At 23.0% G+C, this 19,098-nt stretch overlaps 5 protein-coding genes across 5 annotated transcripts; 4 read left to right on the forward strand and 1 right to left on the reverse strand.

Annotated features, from left to right (window-relative positions):
• Positions 1-1,000: 1,000 nt before the first annotated feature.
• Positions 1,001-1,360, forward strand: PVVCY_0502290 (conserved Plasmodium protein, unknown function; the record flags this gene model as incomplete). Its single annotated transcript, XM_008627596.2, has 1 exon — positions 1,001-1,360. One exon carries the CDS (start codon positions 1,001-1,003, stop codon positions 1,358-1,360), a length of 360 nt encoding a protein of 119 aa, XP_008625818.1.
• An 813-nt stretch (positions 1,361-2,173) lies between these two features.
• Positions 2,174-2,407, forward strand: PVVCY_0502300 (conserved Plasmodium protein, unknown function; the record flags this gene model as incomplete). Its single annotated transcript, XM_008627597.1, has 1 exon — positions 2,174-2,407. One exon carries the CDS (start codon positions 2,174-2,176, stop codon positions 2,405-2,407), a length of 234 nt encoding a protein of 77 aa, XP_008625819.1.
• A 1,109-nt stretch (positions 2,408-3,516) lies between these two features.
• PVVCY_0502310 (steroid dehydrogenase, putative) lies at positions 3,517-5,007 on the forward strand (the record flags this gene model as incomplete). Its single annotated transcript, XM_008627598.2, has 5 exons — positions 3,517-3,636; positions 3,774-4,106; positions 4,241-4,331; positions 4,419-4,549; positions 4,699-5,007. The coding sequence occupies 5 exons, from the start codon at positions 3,517-3,519 to the stop codon at positions 5,005-5,007; spliced, it is 984 nt and encodes a 327-aa protein (XP_008625820.2).
• An 812-nt stretch (positions 5,008-5,819) lies between these two features.
• Positions 5,820-6,935, forward strand: PVVCY_0502320 (transmembrane emp24 domain-containing protein, putative; the record flags this gene model as incomplete). Its single annotated transcript, XM_008627599.2, has 1 exon — positions 5,820-6,935. One exon carries the CDS (start codon positions 5,820-5,822, stop codon positions 6,933-6,935), a length of 1,116 nt encoding a protein of 371 aa, XP_008625821.2.
• Positions 6,936-8,047: 1,112 nt separating this feature from the next.
• Positions 8,048-16,774, reverse strand: PVVCY_0502330 (erythrocyte membrane-associated antigen, putative; the record flags this gene model as incomplete). The annotated part of the gene is made up of 1 exon (XM_037635043.1): positions 8,048-16,774. One exon carries the CDS (start codon positions 16,772-16,774, stop codon positions 8,048-8,050), a length of 8,727 nt encoding a protein of 2,908 aa, XP_037490229.1.
• Between the last annotated feature and the right edge of the window lie 2,324 nt (positions 16,775-19,098).

Raw genomic sequence — 19,098 nt, forward strand, 5'->3', positions numbered from 1 at the left:
TTTACATAATGTGTATTATAGATTTATTTTATGTATTAAAACAAAAAGGGAAAACATTCCCATTCAGTATTTTGATAAAATTTTGTACATGCATGTTATTAAAAAGGATAGGGATATATGTGTGTCTTTTTATTTTGTAGAAAAAAAAAATGAATAAAGTTAAATGACAAAATTAAAGAGTGGTTTTAAATATGATTGTGAATATTTTGGCCTGAATATTTTTTATAGCATATAATATGCATGTATTATTTTTTTAATTTATGGATTTACATGTCTTTAATCAAGCCTTTTAAAGGATATATTATTCAATTTTTACAATTGTTTATATGTTTAATTCTTTGCTTTTTCAAATGTGCATCATGTTGGCATGTTTTGTTTTTTTCACATAAGCCAATATAAGATATTTTTAAATGCTACATTGTCAAATCATTTTGTTGAAAATTTTTTATAACTTTTAAATAAGTCTTATCATTACACATTTTTATTTTCTCAATTATTTTCTCAATTATTTTCTCAATTATTTTCTCAATTTTATTTCGAGTTTGTTATTTTTTATGTACATAATATGAAATTGGATGATGAAAACATATAATTACAATTTACATTTTTTATAATAATTAAAAATATAATAAGCCAAAGATTTATTTTGTATTGAAGAGTAGAGAAACAATATTACATTGTCATAAAAAAATAATTATAGTATTGCTCTTTCATTTCTTTTCTTATAATTAATATTATTCCTGATTAAATATATCGAAGTAGCATTTCAATTTTTTTTTGTAAAAGAATAAGTCTATATAAAATATGATCACCCAACTGTTTGTTTCCTTATCGTTGTAACATTTTATTGTTTTATAGATTTTTATATAATTTAGCATATTCCAAAAATTGCACACAATCACGTATAGAAACTTGCAAATATACAACATATTCACAGTTGAATGGTTGACCAGAAAAGCACATGAGAATTTTCTTAAAATTAAGTTATATTTAATAAAATATGGCCTTTTATAATAATGAAGATACAAATATCGGAGAAATAAGTTACAACAATTACAGTTACAATTATGATACAACAGCAAGTGATTATTCCAGTTCGAGTGAAGATATTCATGAAATTCAAATAAAAATAAAAACAGCGATCGAAAATAAAATATTAAATGAAACAAAGAAGACAGGAAAAAGAAAATTAAATAGCTGTAATAAAAATTCCAAAAAAAAAAAAAGTATGCAAATTGAGGAAATGCACAATTATAAAATAATAGCTAGACAAATATATTTTTTTAATGGAAATCAAATAAGAGAAAATGAAAACCATATTTTAAATTTAGATGATACGAAAAAATATTATATTAATTGAAAAAATGAATATTTTGTAATTTTCTTTCTGAAGATATATATGGCTTATAAATGAATATAACTGGATTAATAGGAAAAATATTATATATGTACATATGCTCGAAAAATTATGAATTAGCAATAAAAAAAACACATTTTACCTTAACATGACATATAATTTTAGGAAAATAATTTTAAAGATAGTTTTGTAGGTATAGTTGTTTTACACAGTTAATATATAAGAACAAAAATTCTTAGTAAAGACTTTTCATTAATTTGATTATTTTCAGCAAAAAAAAATAATATATAATCTTGCATAATAGTAAGACCTATTTTTTGAATTACAAACAAGACTATTACTTTATTATTTTAATAGCATATTTTTCATTTAATACGAGAACAGTTTAGCCATATTTATGTGTGCCTCATTCTGTGTTACCTTTTGAGATTTTTATATACAAAGACAAAACAAGTATATATAAAATAATGACGCAAAAAATATATTGGAATGTGTAAAAATAAATAATAAATACCGTTGTTATATTATAGAAATATTTGTATGCTCGTGTATATACAAGCTAATATACTCAATTTGTGTTGGGACTATTTTATATTTTTTTTATTTACACCCTTTAAATACATGTGTATATATTTAGCATATAGTAAATAAACAAATATTCATATTAGAAATTTTTTTATCTTTTCTTCATTTTCCATTGTTGTATTTCATCACCATTTTGATATAATTTTTTTTGTGTGTGTACATTAACAAATTTGTGCAAAGACACTTTTACAATTAAAAAAATATTTATATTTTATTTAAAAGAATAAAAAAATGAAGTTAAGTTGGTGTAATAGTATTATTTTATTTTATTTCATGTTTTTTTTTACGGTTTGTCTTTCTAACCACCATAATAAAAATGTAGAAAAAAATGATAAAAATCAAAACCAGGAAGGAAATATTATAACAATAGAAATTCTTCCTCCAGATGATGACCAAGATAGCTTTGAAATTAATGACAATTTATTAGATGATCTGATTAAACTTAGTGATGAAAATGTCAAATAAGAGACATCAAAATATAGAAAAATATATCACTATCAAAGTTGATACAATAAGAAAGGGAGGGATATACATTTATGTTACTACATAAAGAATAAGATATTTCAGCAAGAGAATTATATACAAAAGAAAGGATTAATAGCGTTTTATATATAACAATTTTGAAAGAGTTTTATGATATGTAAAAAATCCACAATATGTGATGGTATACACATTGTAAATGCCGGGTATATAAAGCATTGATTTTATACTTTTTCTTTATATTTTTCTAATATATTATATAAATGTATTTAAACTGATTATAAAATAAATATATGTGCATGAAAATAAGTATATGTTTGTATTAAATTTCATAACATTTATGATGTGTTGAACAAAGTTTTTTGTAAATTAAAAAAAATTTAGAATAGAACAAAGAACATTGATATAGATAATACATATGATATTTTGTTTTTTTTTAAAGTTATATTATTATAAACTTTATAGAGGTATTACCAATTTTGATTCAACTATATTATCACACATATATATATATATTTCTTATCATTTGACTTGTTATTTCCTAAGCAAAAAAAAAATAATACTATTATTTGTGTGTCATCAAATTTATTATGTATACATATTCCTGATAATAATAACATTAATCGTCTAGCTTTTGAAAGAAATAAAAGGCTTTAATTTTTTGCGACATTATTATTATTTTCAATTTGATAACAATAAATATTTTTTTCTACAAGGGCGATTCGATTGGAAGTAAATTATTTTTTTCATTCATGTTTATTTTCACCCCGTTTTTTTGTTTTATTTTTGTAAAAAATGTTTGTGTAGAAATACGCATATGTTATCATATATATATGTGTGTATACAACAATTTTATTTATTATTTTTTATGTAGTATAAGCACTTATTTATTTATATAATGAACTAAAAAATTGTGATAAATTATTTTTTTTTATATCCCTTTTTTTTTAATGGCTAAAATATATTAGTTTTGAAATATTCTAAAAATGCTGTAATTATATAGCGTTGGGCTTTAATAAATTAATTAAACAAATAAAATTATTTATAAAAAAAAAATTTATATTTACATACATAAGTTACACACGAAAAAATATATGACTATTTACAAAATGATAGGTCATTTGGGGATACATGCTTTGAATCCAATATTTTATATTGGCTTAGTCGTTGTTTTGAAAAATGTCTTGTTTGGGATATATTGGTTATTAAATTATGTAAGCCATTTTTATTTTTCCTTGCTTGTTCAGAATTTTTCACATATTTAATGGATAATGAAAAAAAAATTCTGAACAGACATGTAAATGTGTGACACACACACTTGTATCCTTCAATTTTCTTTCTTATTTTGCAGTTGAAGAGTAAGTTATTTTTAAAGGATTTGAAAAGTTATGGAAATACAATAGTGATTACAGGATGTACAGATGGTATTGGGAAAAGTTTAACATATGCATTGGCTAAGGAGAATGTGAATTTATTATTAATTAGCAGAAATGAAAAGGAATTAAAAAACATAAAAAAGGATTTATTAGGAATAAATAAAAATTGTCAAAGAACTATTGATTATATAGTTTTTGATTATAATGAACATAAATTTTCTTCATATAAAAGTATGCAAGACAAACTTCAAAAAATTGATGTTGGAATTTTGATTAATAATGTTGGAATTTCATATCCAAACCCATTGGTATAAAACAAAAATATATAACAGTAGTAGTAATAATATGCTTACATATTTTCAAAGAGAGGCATATGCATTAATGATAGAAATATAATATGTATATATGTAGAATAATTAAATATATGAATTTTTTTTTTCAGTATTTTCATGAAATGGAGACCGAGCTAATAGAGCAATTAGTGAATGTAAATTTGATGTCTGCTTATTTTATGACAAGATTAGTTTTACCAAGTAATTTTATTTTTTCAAAAAAGTATGTGATACATATTTTAATGGTTCTTTCCATACACATTGTCATTTTTTCCCCCCATTTATTAGCAATGATAAAAAAAAGAAAAGGTTTAATTTTATATACATCAAGTGGTGTGACGGCTTTACAAACATCCCCGTTATATAGTGTCTATGCATCCGTTAAAGATGGAGTATGCTCGTTTGCGAATTCTTTGAATGTAAGTCTGTATAGTTATAGAAATAAATAGATATTTCGTTTTCTACTTGATTAATCACAGAAGTGGATGGATGTAGGTTTTATTTATTTTGTAATTTATTTTGTAATTTATTTTGTGATTTATTTTTATTGATTTGCTACATTTTTTAGGCTGAGTTAAAGGAATATAATATACAAGTTCAGTGTCATATTCCTATGTTTATTACAACAAAGTTGTCAAAAATAAGAAAGAGTAGTTTATTTGTACCAACACCTGAAATATATTCTGAATGTGTTATCCAAAAAATGAAAGAAGGGAACATTTTACCATACAATGTTATATCTTCTCCATATTTTTTTCATAAAATTCAAATTTTTTTTTATAATTGTTTTCCTAAATGGCTATTTAGTATTGTTTCGTTAGCATCACTTAAGGTAGTCAGACAAAAGGCGTTGAAGAAAATGAAGAAAGAAGAATAGAACATGTTCATTTTTTATTATTTATGATTTAAGTTTACTATTTCAATCTTTGTCATTTCTTATTAATCATTAATAATTTTTTTAGAGATTTATTTTTTTTTCCATAATTTGTAAAAACACATATATACATTAACCTTAACTTTTATGAAAAAGAGGGAAATAGAAAAAAATATTACTATATTAATTTTGGCATATAAATGTACCTTTGTAATAAATTTACAAAAAAATATTTTTGATTGTTCTTTAGTTTAACAATAAATGGTATACTTGGGTTTGTGCATAAAATAATAATTTTTTAATATAAATAAATTGTAATATTATATATATATGGCATTTTTGGGGGGGGAAGGTATGAAAATATTTCTTGCTAAATATAGTATATAATTAAATTAGTATAGATATAATATATATGCTTATGCTTATGCTTATTTATGTATACCCGTTTAACTACTATTTCGTTGTATTTGGTTTTTTCCAATTTTGTTTTTTTTTTTGATAGAATATATTGCTAGCTATTATTATTATTATTTTTTTTTTTTTTCATTTTTTTAATTTCACAAAAACTATATTAATTTTGTAAAGCCAGTGGTAAATAAGGATAATTTTTTGGCATATATTTTGAATTAAAAAAAATTGATAGTATTAAAAATATGGATTGATTAATTAATTATCGAGGCCTCATTAATTTTATGAGAAGATATATTTATATATCACTTTAGGTAATTTTTTTCCATATTTGCTTTGCATAATTTCCGAAGGGTATATAATATTATGAATTATATTTTAAAAAAAGATATATAAATTAGAAAAAAATGAAAAGGAGATATCTTCATTTATTTATAGTTATTTTGTTGATTATATTCAACATATTAATAAGTGGGGTTTCATCACAAAATAGTAATGAAAAAAAAAAAGGTGTAGAAAAACCAAAAGGCAGTGATAGTAAACAGAATAACACAAATTCAGGTTCAAACAATAGTAATAATAATAAAAGTTCAGGTAAAAAAAAGAGTAATACCAATGTAAATAACAATAAACAAAATAATACGAAAAAAAAACCAGATAATATAATAAAAAAATCTGATAAACCCAAATCCGGTGCGGCATCGAATAGTAATAATAATGGTAGTAAGAATAACAGTAATGATCAGTTTATGGATGAGTATAATAAATTTGAAAAACAATTATTAGACAATGAAAAGGTTGAAGAAATATATGAAGAAGGAAGTAACGTTGAAATTAATGGTGGCTCAAAAATTGTAGAAAATAATAATGAAATGAAACCTAATGCTAACGATTATAAAGAAGTAGATGGTGATGACTTGGAATATAATGATGAAGATTTAACAAGTATATGGAATGAAAACATGAAATATTTTGAGCCAAGTACTATGTTAACTTTTGAAATTCCTGGAAATTCAGAAGAATATTTATTAGAGGACATTCAAGAATTAAATACATATTTTCGAGGTCTTTTTTATTTAAATAATGAATTAGATGATAGTAAGGTTTTATTTATTATTTCAGATCCAGATGGTGAAATTGTATATAAAAGAGAAGCTACCGATGGTATATTTTATTTCCATACAACTAAACTTGGGGTATATACTATAACTATTAAAAATACAAAATGGGTAGAAAAAAAAATGGTTACTGTTGCTATAGGGTTAGGAGAAAGACCTTCATTGAGTTCTGATCACTTAAAAGATTTTTCTAGCTATATCGAGCAAATTACTTTAGAAGCAAAAATATTAAAAAATGAAATTAAATACTTATCATCAAAACATATTGCACATATAGAAAAAATGGAACAAATTACAAACAAAGCCTTTTTATATTGTTTCCTAAAATTATTTGTTCTTATAGTTCTTTCTTTTTTTACAATTTATTATGTTAAAAACTTGGTATCAAACAAAAGAGTTCTCTAGGGTGATGTAGCACATTTAAATTGAAATAGATAAGTGTGGGGGGAAAATATTAAAAAAACTGAGATGGATTGCATATCAAATTAAATATACTATAAAGCCACAACCAACAATTCACAAATAATTACAAAAAATATCTAAAAAAAAGAGCACTTTACCACAATTCCGATACTCAACGATATGCCGATAAAAGTGACTTAAATAAGTGGTGCATGTATTTTCCCCTATTAATAAGTATTTTTTCTTTTTTTTTCTTCATTTTTTGTGTTTTTTGTTTTTTTTTGTTTTATTTGCAACATTTGCATTTAAATGTTAATATCAAAATGTAGAAATATTTGTCATTTCACTAAAAACTTTTAATATACAAAACACCAAATTTTTATAAATTTTTTAATATTCAAAAATTATGATAGTCATAGCTAGCTGTGTATTAGAATGTTTTTCGTTTTTTTTTTTTAATTTTGGCTAGTTGTGCAAATTTATTCTGACTTATTCAGAATATTTTTAAATATTAAAAAAAATATTATGAGATAGGGTTTGTATGTGGAAATAATTTTATAGTTGTATCAGGAATATATATATATATATATATATATATATATATATATATGTGTAAAATAAATGGAATGTATTAAAAATTTAATGGTAATTTCACTAAAAATTATTTTTCAAGATATGATGTAACAACATATATTAAAAAAAGACACGATAAGATATTTATCGAATAGCTATTTCATTAGGTAGATAAGAAACAAATTGTTTGAAATTGAAAGCAAATACATTGTTAAAGTTAATTAATAATGGGAATATTCAAATTTATATTTATAATTTGAATTATAAATAAACATAAATGAAGAAACAAAAAAGGAAAAATGGAAGCAAAAATATTTTGACAAAAAAAAGGATAGTAAAAATTTGCAAAGGGTGCTACATTTCTTTGCAACAATATTTATGCATACATACATAGGGACATATATATGCTGGTACTTCCATGGTAATTTGATAAAAGGTGGGTTTAAAAATTGGATAGAACTTTATTTTAGTTACACGGGAAATATAAAATTGAACTAATATGTGATACAAAATATTTTTGTCAATTTTGACTATTAGTATAATTAAGGGTTTATGGTTTCAGTTTTGTTGTTATTACTTATACTAAGATTTTTTTTTGTTGGGTCGTTTTTTTTTCGTTTCATGATGATGTCAGATATAATTGTGGCTAGTTCTGTTCTGACATCTTCATAAATATTGGTGAGCATAAAATGATTTGTGCTTATATTAAATGTTCCTTTTGTTGAACAAAAATTACAAACAGATACAGGTTGTTGAAGAGGAGTTTTAGTAATATTGGAAATGTTTTTTGCAATTTTATAATAATATGGGCAATTTTTCATAATTTTTATTAATTCTTTATATCTCATTATTTCATGTCTTGGAATAATTTGTATGGAATATATATCATCATTTGGTTGTTCATTATGTTGAATGTTGTTTGAATTAATTTTTTTTTGTTTTTTTTTAATATTTTCATTAATATCATTTTCTTTAAAATTTGTTTTTTCAAATATGGCATTTTTTAAATCGTGATTAGTAATATGTCTACTAGAAACATAAACAGTTTTAACATTTATCCGTGTGACAAAATTACATGGGTTTACAAGAAGAACATTGTCTTTACTACTATCTTGACAAACATTAGCACATATGGAACTATCCCCATTTTCTTGTGTTTGTTTTTTTTTTTGAATTTTTATGTTTTCTTTATCTGATCCAGTTTCAGAGTTTGTATATTTTTCAAAGAGATCATTTCTATATTTATTTTGATTTATTAAAATACCAATATAATTATTTTTAGCGTTATAAATAAAATTACTGGATTTATGTATTCGTTTTTGTTTTTTAAAATCCCAGTTTTTAATTTTGTCTTTTATAACTTGTTCAGTATCTGCGCTTCCTGCCGTTTCATCATCTTCTTCTTCTTCGTCGTCATTTTCATTTTCTTTAGATTGATCATATGTTTTCAATGTGTATTTTGAATAAGTTTCAGTTTGATTGTGTGTTTCATATTGTGATGCTATTGATTTATCGTCCCCAATTAAATTGTTTTCATAGGATATTTTATCATGATTTAAAGATGAGGGAATGGTTTTATTTTTTTTTTTTTTTTTTGCATTGGACTCACTAGAAATAGTTTCGCTAGTCGTTTCTTCAGATATTACTTGATGGTAAATATGTTCGTTTGTGATTTGTTTATCTGTTTCGATTAAATTTGTAGAAGGAATATTTGAGTCTAAATTGTTTTCAACCACTCGATCTGATTTATTATTTTTTTCTGAACAAGATATTGGGTGATCATTGCTTTGATTCCTTTCTTTGGTTTTAGGAGAACTTGCTTTAGAAGTGTTTGTATATAATTTTTTTTTTTTTGAAACAAAAATAACATCCATTGGTTTTACATGCATAACTGTTTTTATATCTCTTCTACATAAAAACATTTCATTCCAAAAATTTTGTTTATCAATACATACATTTAAAAATTTAACAAAAATAAGTTTACCTTCAATTAATACTAACCCAAATGCATTAATCATAGTATCATCATTATTATTTTGATCATATAATTTTTTATAATTTTTAATGAGACAGTTAGAGAAATCGTTATCAAGAGCTGGTTCATTCTCTGCTTGGGTTATATTAGAGTAAATATTTAATTCCATACATTTTTTATTTTCATTATCTTTGGTATTTTCCTCTGAATTTAAACGGTAAGGTAATGTGTATATATCACCTTTTGTTTTTTCAAATAAACTAATTATAGAATAATTTAAATTTTGAACTATTGATTTTAAAATTTGTTTCATATTTTTTATAAGTTCTATAATTTTTTTTTGTTTTTTTTGCTTCTTTAGATGTTTTTTTATATATATTTTTTCATCAAAATTTTGAGAACATATTATTTCTTTTGATATATTTTTCCTGTCTTGTTCAGAATATTTTGGGTCTTCTTTTAATTTTACATGACCATGTTCACCATTATTTAGTACGGTATGATTTTCTAAGTCAGAATTTTTTTTTTGGGATAGTAATTTGGCTGTTTGTTCATCTTCCTTCCAAATGTCTTCCCTCTTTAGAACAATCCATTTGTTGTTTTGGAATAGCTCGAAATTTTGGTCATATTTTTTTTTGATATTTTGGTCATAATTTTGTTCGAATTTAGTGAGTAACTTTTTAAATGACATGAGCATGTGCATGTGGTGAATATAATAGTTAATAAAAAAGCTAGCTCGTTTTAATTCATATAAATAAACTAACCAAGTTGCACTACTTGCTTTGCTTGTTAAATCAATATTGTGTTCATGCAATTTTTCAAAAGGATTATTTTTATAGTTATTCCAAATTTGAGAAGTTTGATTATATATATTGTTATAATGTTGTGCCCATGTAAGTTCATTTAAATTGCATTCATTTTCCCAGTCATTTTTCCATCCATTTTTATGAACATTATTTATCATTTCCGGTATTTTTCTTGCATGTGCAGGTTTATTTTGATGATTGGTTTCAGGTTGGTCACTACATCCGTTTAAAGGTGCACACAAATTTTCATTGTATTGTTTTTGTATATATGAAGAATTTTCACATTTTATATCACATTTATTATTATAATTTTCAATAGAATAAGCATCATGATTATTTACATTTGTTTTGTCGCTCGAATTGTTTTCTAAATCATCCTTTATTGTAGTTATTTCGGATTCATTATTTTTATCTATAGAGTTGTAAGAACATAAAATATCCAAATTTTTTATTGATTTATTATGTTTAGCATCATTTTTTATTTGGTCATTTAAATTATGGTAAAGTTCAGGGTGATAATCTCGGGGTTTTCTCAAATGTTGGCTGGAGCTTCGACCTGAATATTGCCTTGGTGTTTGGGTTAATAATTTGGATGAATTTATTTGAAATGGTGTTCGAAGTTGATCATTGTTTTTTTCTTCTTCTTTTGTTTGATAAATAAAACCTTTAGATGATAAATCAGTGAGTTTATGGTAATTTTTTAATTCAAACTCGCTTTCGATTTTTCTTCCATTTATATTTGGGGTGTGATAGTTGGAAGTGCTTCTAGCACGTGGTCTATAAGTTGGGCCGTTAGGATTTGGGTGCATTAAATAGGGATATAAATGGTTTGGTTTATTGAAAAAAATATCATAATTAAAACTATATATAGGATCATAAAGAGTGAGTAATTCATCCCATACACCTCCATGACATGCAGATGATAAAAGTTTTTTATTTGTTTCATAAATATTTTTTTTATAACATCTATCTTTATCAATTATATTAATAATTTTCATTAATTTTTTTCTCGAATTTATTGCATTATAAAAAATAAATAATGAATATAAAAGAGGGGATGCATATAAAAGATATTCTTCATTAATTTCTTCTTCTATATCATGTTGAAAATTATATAAATAGTTGTTTGTTTTTAAAGATGATTGTTTTTTTTTACTTTTGCTACTATATATTATATTATGATATTTTGCAATTTTTTTACTATTTTTATGTAAAATTTTTAGAGAATTTATTTTGTCATTTCTAGCTTTTTCATCCTTTTTAAGTTTTACACTATTGTGTGTCTTTGATTTTTTTTTTGTTTTTGGTACATTGATTAGAGAGCAATCTGAGTTTTGAGAGCATATTGTGAAAAAGTTTGGACTTTCAACATGCTCAGTATGTTCAGTATTTTGTGGGTGTATTTGGTAATAATGTTTTAAGCACGATTTAGGAGTCTGCTCGTTGAACCAGGTTTTTGAAAAAAATTTATGAATATAATTATATGATAAATCCAAAAATTTGTCATTAAGTGTATTGTAACTAGCTTTTTCATTTTTTAAGTTGAATAAACTTGAATTACGAATAAATTGAGTGTCATTAGTATCTGTGTTAGAATTGTTGTATATGTTTTGTTTAGAAATTTGTGAATATGTTTGATCATTTTCTTCTTTATTTATTTTACTTTCAATATGTGTGTTATTTTTCTGAGGGTGTGTAGTGGGGATTTGGTGAGTTATGAGATTGTCAGATTCATTTGGAGGAAAGATAAATGTTTTGTTTTTTTCTTTATTTAATTCTTTTAGATCATAATTATTTTTCGAATTAGTTTGGTCAGGATAATAAAAATGATGTTTGTTTGTATAGTTTAAAATTTGGTTTTCAGTAAATTTACAATAACGTATAGAAAGCATCATCCATACAATAGTTGGTAATCCACCTTGTTTCATGGATGGGATTGTTCTATTTTTTAATAGAAGTTTTAGAAGTTTCATGAGATTTTTTAAATTCGGATAGCATTTCATTATATTTAAAAAAAATTCAGTATGTTTTATTGAATTAGTTGTATTTACTGATAAATCACATGCTACATTATTTTTTTTAAGTGTGAGTATAGGTACTCTTGCTGAATCGATAAGTTGCATTTCAACATCTTTAAAAAAGGTATATTCATTTTCTTCAAACCTTGTATTATTAATATTATATGGGCAGTTAGAATTATTAGGTGATATGGCATTTTTTTCATTTTTTATTTTATTTATAGAATAGTATAACGTGTGTAGAATGAATTTACTAGGAAACTCATTTGTTTGAACGACGATATCTAGGTCGCTTGATTTTGAGTCGATACCATATGCACTTGATCCAACTATATATATATGAATATTAGAATGAAATAATTGTTTTATTAATTTTAATAATGATAAAAAAAATAATTTTTTTATTAATATAACATCTTTAGTAGGTTTAACTAAATTTAATATGTTTACTAAATTATTTTCCGTTTTTTTCAACAAATTAAATATAAATAATTTATCATGCCTTATCAAAGGTATATCAAATGGTGGTATATTTTCATTCATTTTATGTTCTTTACTTATTATGTAATTGGCTAGCATTAATTGATTTGTTGTAGAATTATTATGGTTAATAAGTGGAATTATAGAAATAGATCTACTAGCGTTTTTTATTTTATTATTTTTTTTTTCACACATTAAACTTATTGATCTAATTTTGTCAATACAATTATTATGGATAGTTTTTATATTTTTATTAAAAATATTATTTGAATAAAAATTTATTTTGTTAAATAAGTTTGAAATATCAGATTTTGGTTCTATATAGTTGAAAATATTTTGTTGTGTGTGATTGTCTATGTGTTTATTTTTTTCTTTTTCATAATAAGCATTATTAGGAAGGTCAACTTTTTTATTATTTTTTTTATTTATTTTTGGGTAATCTTTTTTTATAGTTTCATATGGATAACCATTTTTTGTTTCTGCTTCTGGTTCAACATTATTTTTTTCTAAATCAGGAGCTTCGTTTTGTTTATTGTATTTATAATAAAGGGGGTATTGCAAATTTATATTTGTGTTTTGAAAAAAATTCATATAATGCTGCAAAGTGACAAAGTGTGGATAGGCATTGTAGGGATGAGTGTTATAAATAAAATTAATAGGATATAATAAATGATTTGTATACGGAAAGGGTGGCATATTATAGCTGGGTATAAATGAAAATTTGGATTGATGTGTATTAGAAACTTCAGTACATTTTTCATTATTTGTATCAACATTGTAAGAGGATTTATTTTTATTTCCTGATTTATTCTTTATTTTGTTATTTATAAAATTTGGAAAGTGTAATGGTAAGTCTTGAAATTCTTTTTTTTTATATTTTTTCGATAATTTATTTTTTTTTTCATTTTTACTACCACCATTTTGATGACCATAGTTATGTTTATATAGGTTGATAAAATATTCATTCAAATTTGAATTCGGATCAGCATTGTTAATATTGTTTGGATTTCGAAATGCATTATTTATGATCGGATTAAATTCATTATAAAAATTTCCTTTAATTTTATAATTTTCCTTTGGATTAAATGAGCTCATATAATATTTATCGAAATATTGCCTATCATATAGACAATAATTAGCAAAATCAATGGAATTAGGAATTTGCTTTTTTAAAATTTTATTTTTATTATTATAAAAATGTTTTGAATAATTATGTAGTATCCCATTTGGGGAGTTAAGAAAAATTTGATTTCCCCACCTATCCAGGTAATATAAATTATTTGGATTTATAGTGTTATTAAAAACGGCGTCATAATTTTGATTATTTCTTAGAACATGAGTTGATGGAACATTACTAAAGGGGATAGGAATAATATTGTTAATATAATAATTGGGCCCTAAGCTATGATTAAAATACGGTATATTCATTTTATGTTTTTCTATAGCTACTTCATTTTGGTCGCTCAAATATTTCCTATTAGAATTTTGCACACAAAATATGTTATTTAAATAATTATTGTATAAATAATCTGGCGAAAAGTTTGGATTTGGAATAATAAAATTATTTTCGCATTTGTTTATGTATTGAGGATATCCTTCATGGAATTTCCCATCTTCATGATCTTTATTTCTCTGAATTTTTACACTAGTAATGGATGTTGTATTATTTTGGCTGTTTTTTTTTTTTTTATTTTGGATATTTTTTTTTTTTTTTTTTTGGCTATTTGGGTTACTGTTAGATCGATTATTTTTATCGTCACATTTGTTTGTTTCATTTTTTTGAATTTGGAATGGTTCTATAATTGTATCCTCATTATTAGAATTATTACATGTGTCAAATTTATTTGTTTTTAAATTTGTATATTCGTCTTTTCCCATGATTGTGTGGTCATTTTTGTGAAGCTGTTTATTTTTTTTTGAAATTTTTTCATTATTTACCTTTTCAAAATTAGTAAGTTGTGTGTGTTTTTTTTTTATCTTATCATGTTCAGGTAAATTTATTGTCGAACTAGCTATTTTGTTCGTTTCATTGTCATAATTTTCTTTTTCTTGTTCTAATGTTTCTTCAATTTTATTTATTTTTTCTCTCCTTTGTTTTTGTTTCTTCCTTCGTCGTCGTTTCTTTCTTCTCATGATGTTATTATTTGTTTCATCATTTTGTTGAATATTTGACGGATTTATAGGATGAGTTAAATTAAGGGACGTATTTTCTTTTTGTTCAGAAAAAAATAAATCCTCCTTATTATTGGCTAGAAAATTTTCATTTTCTGTGTAATTACTACTAATACCATTATGGTGACCATCGGAATTAAATAATTTTTTTGTTCGTGGGAATTTCTTTTTGGCATTTTGTGTGTATGTGTTATTAGAGATAGTGGAATGTAATGAAGTAAAACTATTTTCATTAATATTTGCAGGATTTTTTTTTTTTTGATTTGTATCCAATACATTTTTAATACTATTGTTCATGCGATATTTATAATTTTTATGTGGTGGAAAAATAAAATTGTTACTTGGGGAAGTACTATGATCTGAAAGAAATGATTTGGTCGTAATATTATTAACATTATTATTTTTTTCTGAACAGTTAATAATTTTATTTTGACATGTAGCATTTTCGCTATTATTATAAATTAAGGTATTATCATTATTTTTGCCATGTTTTTTGTTCTTATTAATTATGTCATTATGGATATTAGAAATGTTTTTTTGAACAGTTAAATTTATTTCTTCACCATTTTGTTTCAAGCCTGTTTCATTATCAGTGTTATTTTGTGCATGTTCATAGTTAGTATTTTCACCCTTTTTTTTTATTTCTTTTTTTTTTTTTTGTCTTTTTTTATTTAAAAGACCTTTTAATCCAATATGAAGAAGAGACTTGAAATATTTATCATTATGTATTTTTTTTTTTTGAATATTTGTAAAGTTGACAATTTCAGGTTTATAATAATTGTCATTACATTTCTCCAAAAAAGTAAAATTTTCGCATGTATTATTATTATAGTGATTTTGGTTATTATTTTGATGTTCATTAAGGTTATATTTATTATTTTTATGTATACTATTTTCATTATGAGTATGAGAATTTTTTGATATATTTGTACTTTCGGTGTTATTTTTAATATCCATAAAATTATCATTTATAAGGTTGTTATCTTTTACTTGTTCAAGTATAGACTTTTTATTTTTATTATTATTTTCTAAAATATTATTTGGTGTTTTAAATTTTGAAAATTCATTTAAGGTTAGAAAATTAGAAGAATCATTATTGTCATTATGAATATCTTGTCCTTTAGTTGTGTTTTTTTTTATATATATTTTTGTGTGTGATTTTTTTTTCATTGAATTTTTTAAATTTAAACTTTTAAATTGAGTAAAATAATTTAAATTGTATAATATTTTATTAACTTGTTTCATTTTTTTTTTATACACAATTGTGTCTAATTTATTTTTTGATGTTTGACTATAATCATGGGTATCGTTAGTATCATAATTAAAGATTTCATTATTTTTTTTAATAAAACAATTTTGATTATTTTCATATTCTGATAGTATAGAATTAGTAGTGATTGTTTTATCAAGTAGGCTTTCATCTTGTGTATTATTTATTTTTTTATTTTTATTTTTTTTTTTTTTTTTTTTTTCATCAAATTCGGTACTTTTTTTACATGTGTATATTTTGCTGTCACTGTCATATCTTTTTGAATGCTTACTAAAGGATGAAGCATTTCTAATATTATAAACATGTTTGTTATTTCTACATGTGTGTAAAGATATGGTTTGCTTTTGTTCATCATCATTATTGCTTCTTAAGTTTTCGGCTTGTTTTTCCTGAGTATAATTTTCTTCATCATTATGTTGGTTAGTGTCATTAAAAGTTGTATCGCTAGATATGTTATATATATTTTTTTTAGACTTTTGTTTGTTCATATTATTATCTTTGATAAGGGATATGTGATTATCAATTTGTTTATGAAATAAATTTTCCATTTTTATTTCAATAATATTTGTACATGGGTAGATTTAAATATATAAACGTGCCCAGTAGGTATCGGCATAGATGTTTCTACTGGTTTTCTGTTGTTTTTTTTATTTTTTCTTTTTTCTTTTTTTTATTATGAGATGCCGTTAGGGCATATCCTTTTTATGAGCAAATAAATTTTGGCTCTCCTTGAAATTCACCATATTTCGTGGAGGGAATATAAAATAAATTGTTGTATTATATAATGTATATTTTTCTGAACAGTGCAGGAGTATGTAAATGTGTGATGAGTTATCTAGATGAAAGATATTTATGTATATCGTTGTGAGTTGCTTATTTTGTTTTGAATAATTGTAATATAATTTTTATTTCATATGGATTCGGTAAAACTTGTACTTATATGCATTGTTGTATTTGTTCCTGTTTGCGTGGAAAAAATGCAAAATGCGTAAAAGTTTTGTGCTTGGTATATGTAAGTATGTATATACGGGTTAAGTATAAAATGTGGCTAGCTGAATAAAACAACATGTATATATTGTAAAATTATATATGTTGTTGAAAATAAAAAAAAAAAAAAAAAAGGAACAAGAAACAAACGAATATATTTATAAATGAACTTTTTATAGTTAAAAAATCAAAGATCATAAATATGTCGTTTAAAATATTTTGTTTTTTACAAAAACATAGATAACTATATTTGAAAAAAAAAAAAAAATGATGTTAAAAAATATATATAAAAATATACGTACTTAATTAAAAACGTTGTAGTGTTGAACTGTATGTATACACGTATGTAGATCCGTTCAGCTTATTATGAGGATATACAATAGGTCATAATAGTTTTAACTTAAATTGAATTTGTAAAATAAGTGAATATCACAACAAGGTATACTTTTTTTTTAAAATATGTACACGAATATGTTATTTAATTAGTGTGAAAAAGTATACATAACAATATGTACATATATATGTATGTGTATATACATGGTATGAGTAACTTTTTCAATTTCTATGCATTCTATATAACTAATATTTTGATAAACTGGTTGAAATATTTATGAATAAATTTATTGTGTACTTTAATTTATACTTCTTATAAAAATGAAATATATAACATTGGGTATTTTGAAAAAGGTGAAGAAGTATAGACTATTGTATATTTATTTTTTTTTTACAAAATTTATTATGTTTCCGTTTGAAAAATATACCAAATTAATGATGTAAATGCATTAAAATATTGTATGGTATATTGGAAAAGGGGGAAATATATACAAACTCAAATATAAGGGGGAGTGTCATAAAAAATGTAAAAAAAAAATTATAATTCCTTTTATATATATGCATATATAATGGCTTATAAAAAATAGTGAAAATAATATGTTATATTCAAAATAATTTTTAACATTTAAAATGGGTAAATAGGGAAAGAAAATTATAAAAAAATGTAAAAAAATGTAAAAAAATGTAAAAAAAAATGGCCATCCTTATAATTAAAAAAAGTGCAGAGTATGTTATAAAATTTTGTTTGCTAACAATTTTGTTTACTAACAATTTTGACTGCCCTTTTTGTAAGAATGTTGATCATGTTTAATTATAAAATAGTATAAAGTTTGTTAGATGATATGAACTTGTATGATTATTTTGTGTTCCTTAGAAAGTTGAAATGGTAATAGCAAAATATGTATAAAGAATTTCGATGTATTTTTTAAAATTCCTTTAAAGGATGACATAAAATAGGTAAATACAAAGGGGTGTAAATATTTTGAGATGAGTTGGTAAAGCCTGACTGTCTTTGTTATGTTGTATTTTATTTAATAGTGACAGTGTTGTTCTTTATTCTATTTATAAATCTTTATTTGTACATATCGAAGTTTGGCATACTTTGAATGTTTAACTATTTAAATTTTATCATGTACTTAAGAGATATTCTTATTTATTACAAAGAATGAGTCATCCTTTTCATTATTTTTTTACGGATGTAGTTTCTTCTATTGTCATAAATGAATTGCATATGAATTTGATGATGTGTTATCTTAGTAATAATTAAATATGGGAGGAGAATAAAATGTACATAATATATGTGAGACATATAAGGTTGGAAGTGTTTGGATTTGATTTAAATTAGTCACAATTTAGTAAAGAAAATTAATTAAAAAAAAGAAATAGCATAACATATGCTAATTATGGAACGTATTAAACATTTGGAATATTGAATTATTATAATTTTTCTTTTTTTTTTTTTTTGAAAATGTATAGTTTTACATATTTAATTTTTAAGCTTAGGTAATAATGCTTGTTAGTGACAAATTATTTCCTGTATTTCTTTATTACA

The sequence above is a fragment of the Plasmodium vinckei genome (assembly GCF_900681995.1).
Source record: "Plasmodium vinckei vinckei genome assembly, chromosome: PVVCY_05".
Taxonomy (NCBI): domain Eukaryota; phylum Apicomplexa; class Aconoidasida; order Haemosporida; family Plasmodiidae; genus Plasmodium; species Plasmodium vinckei.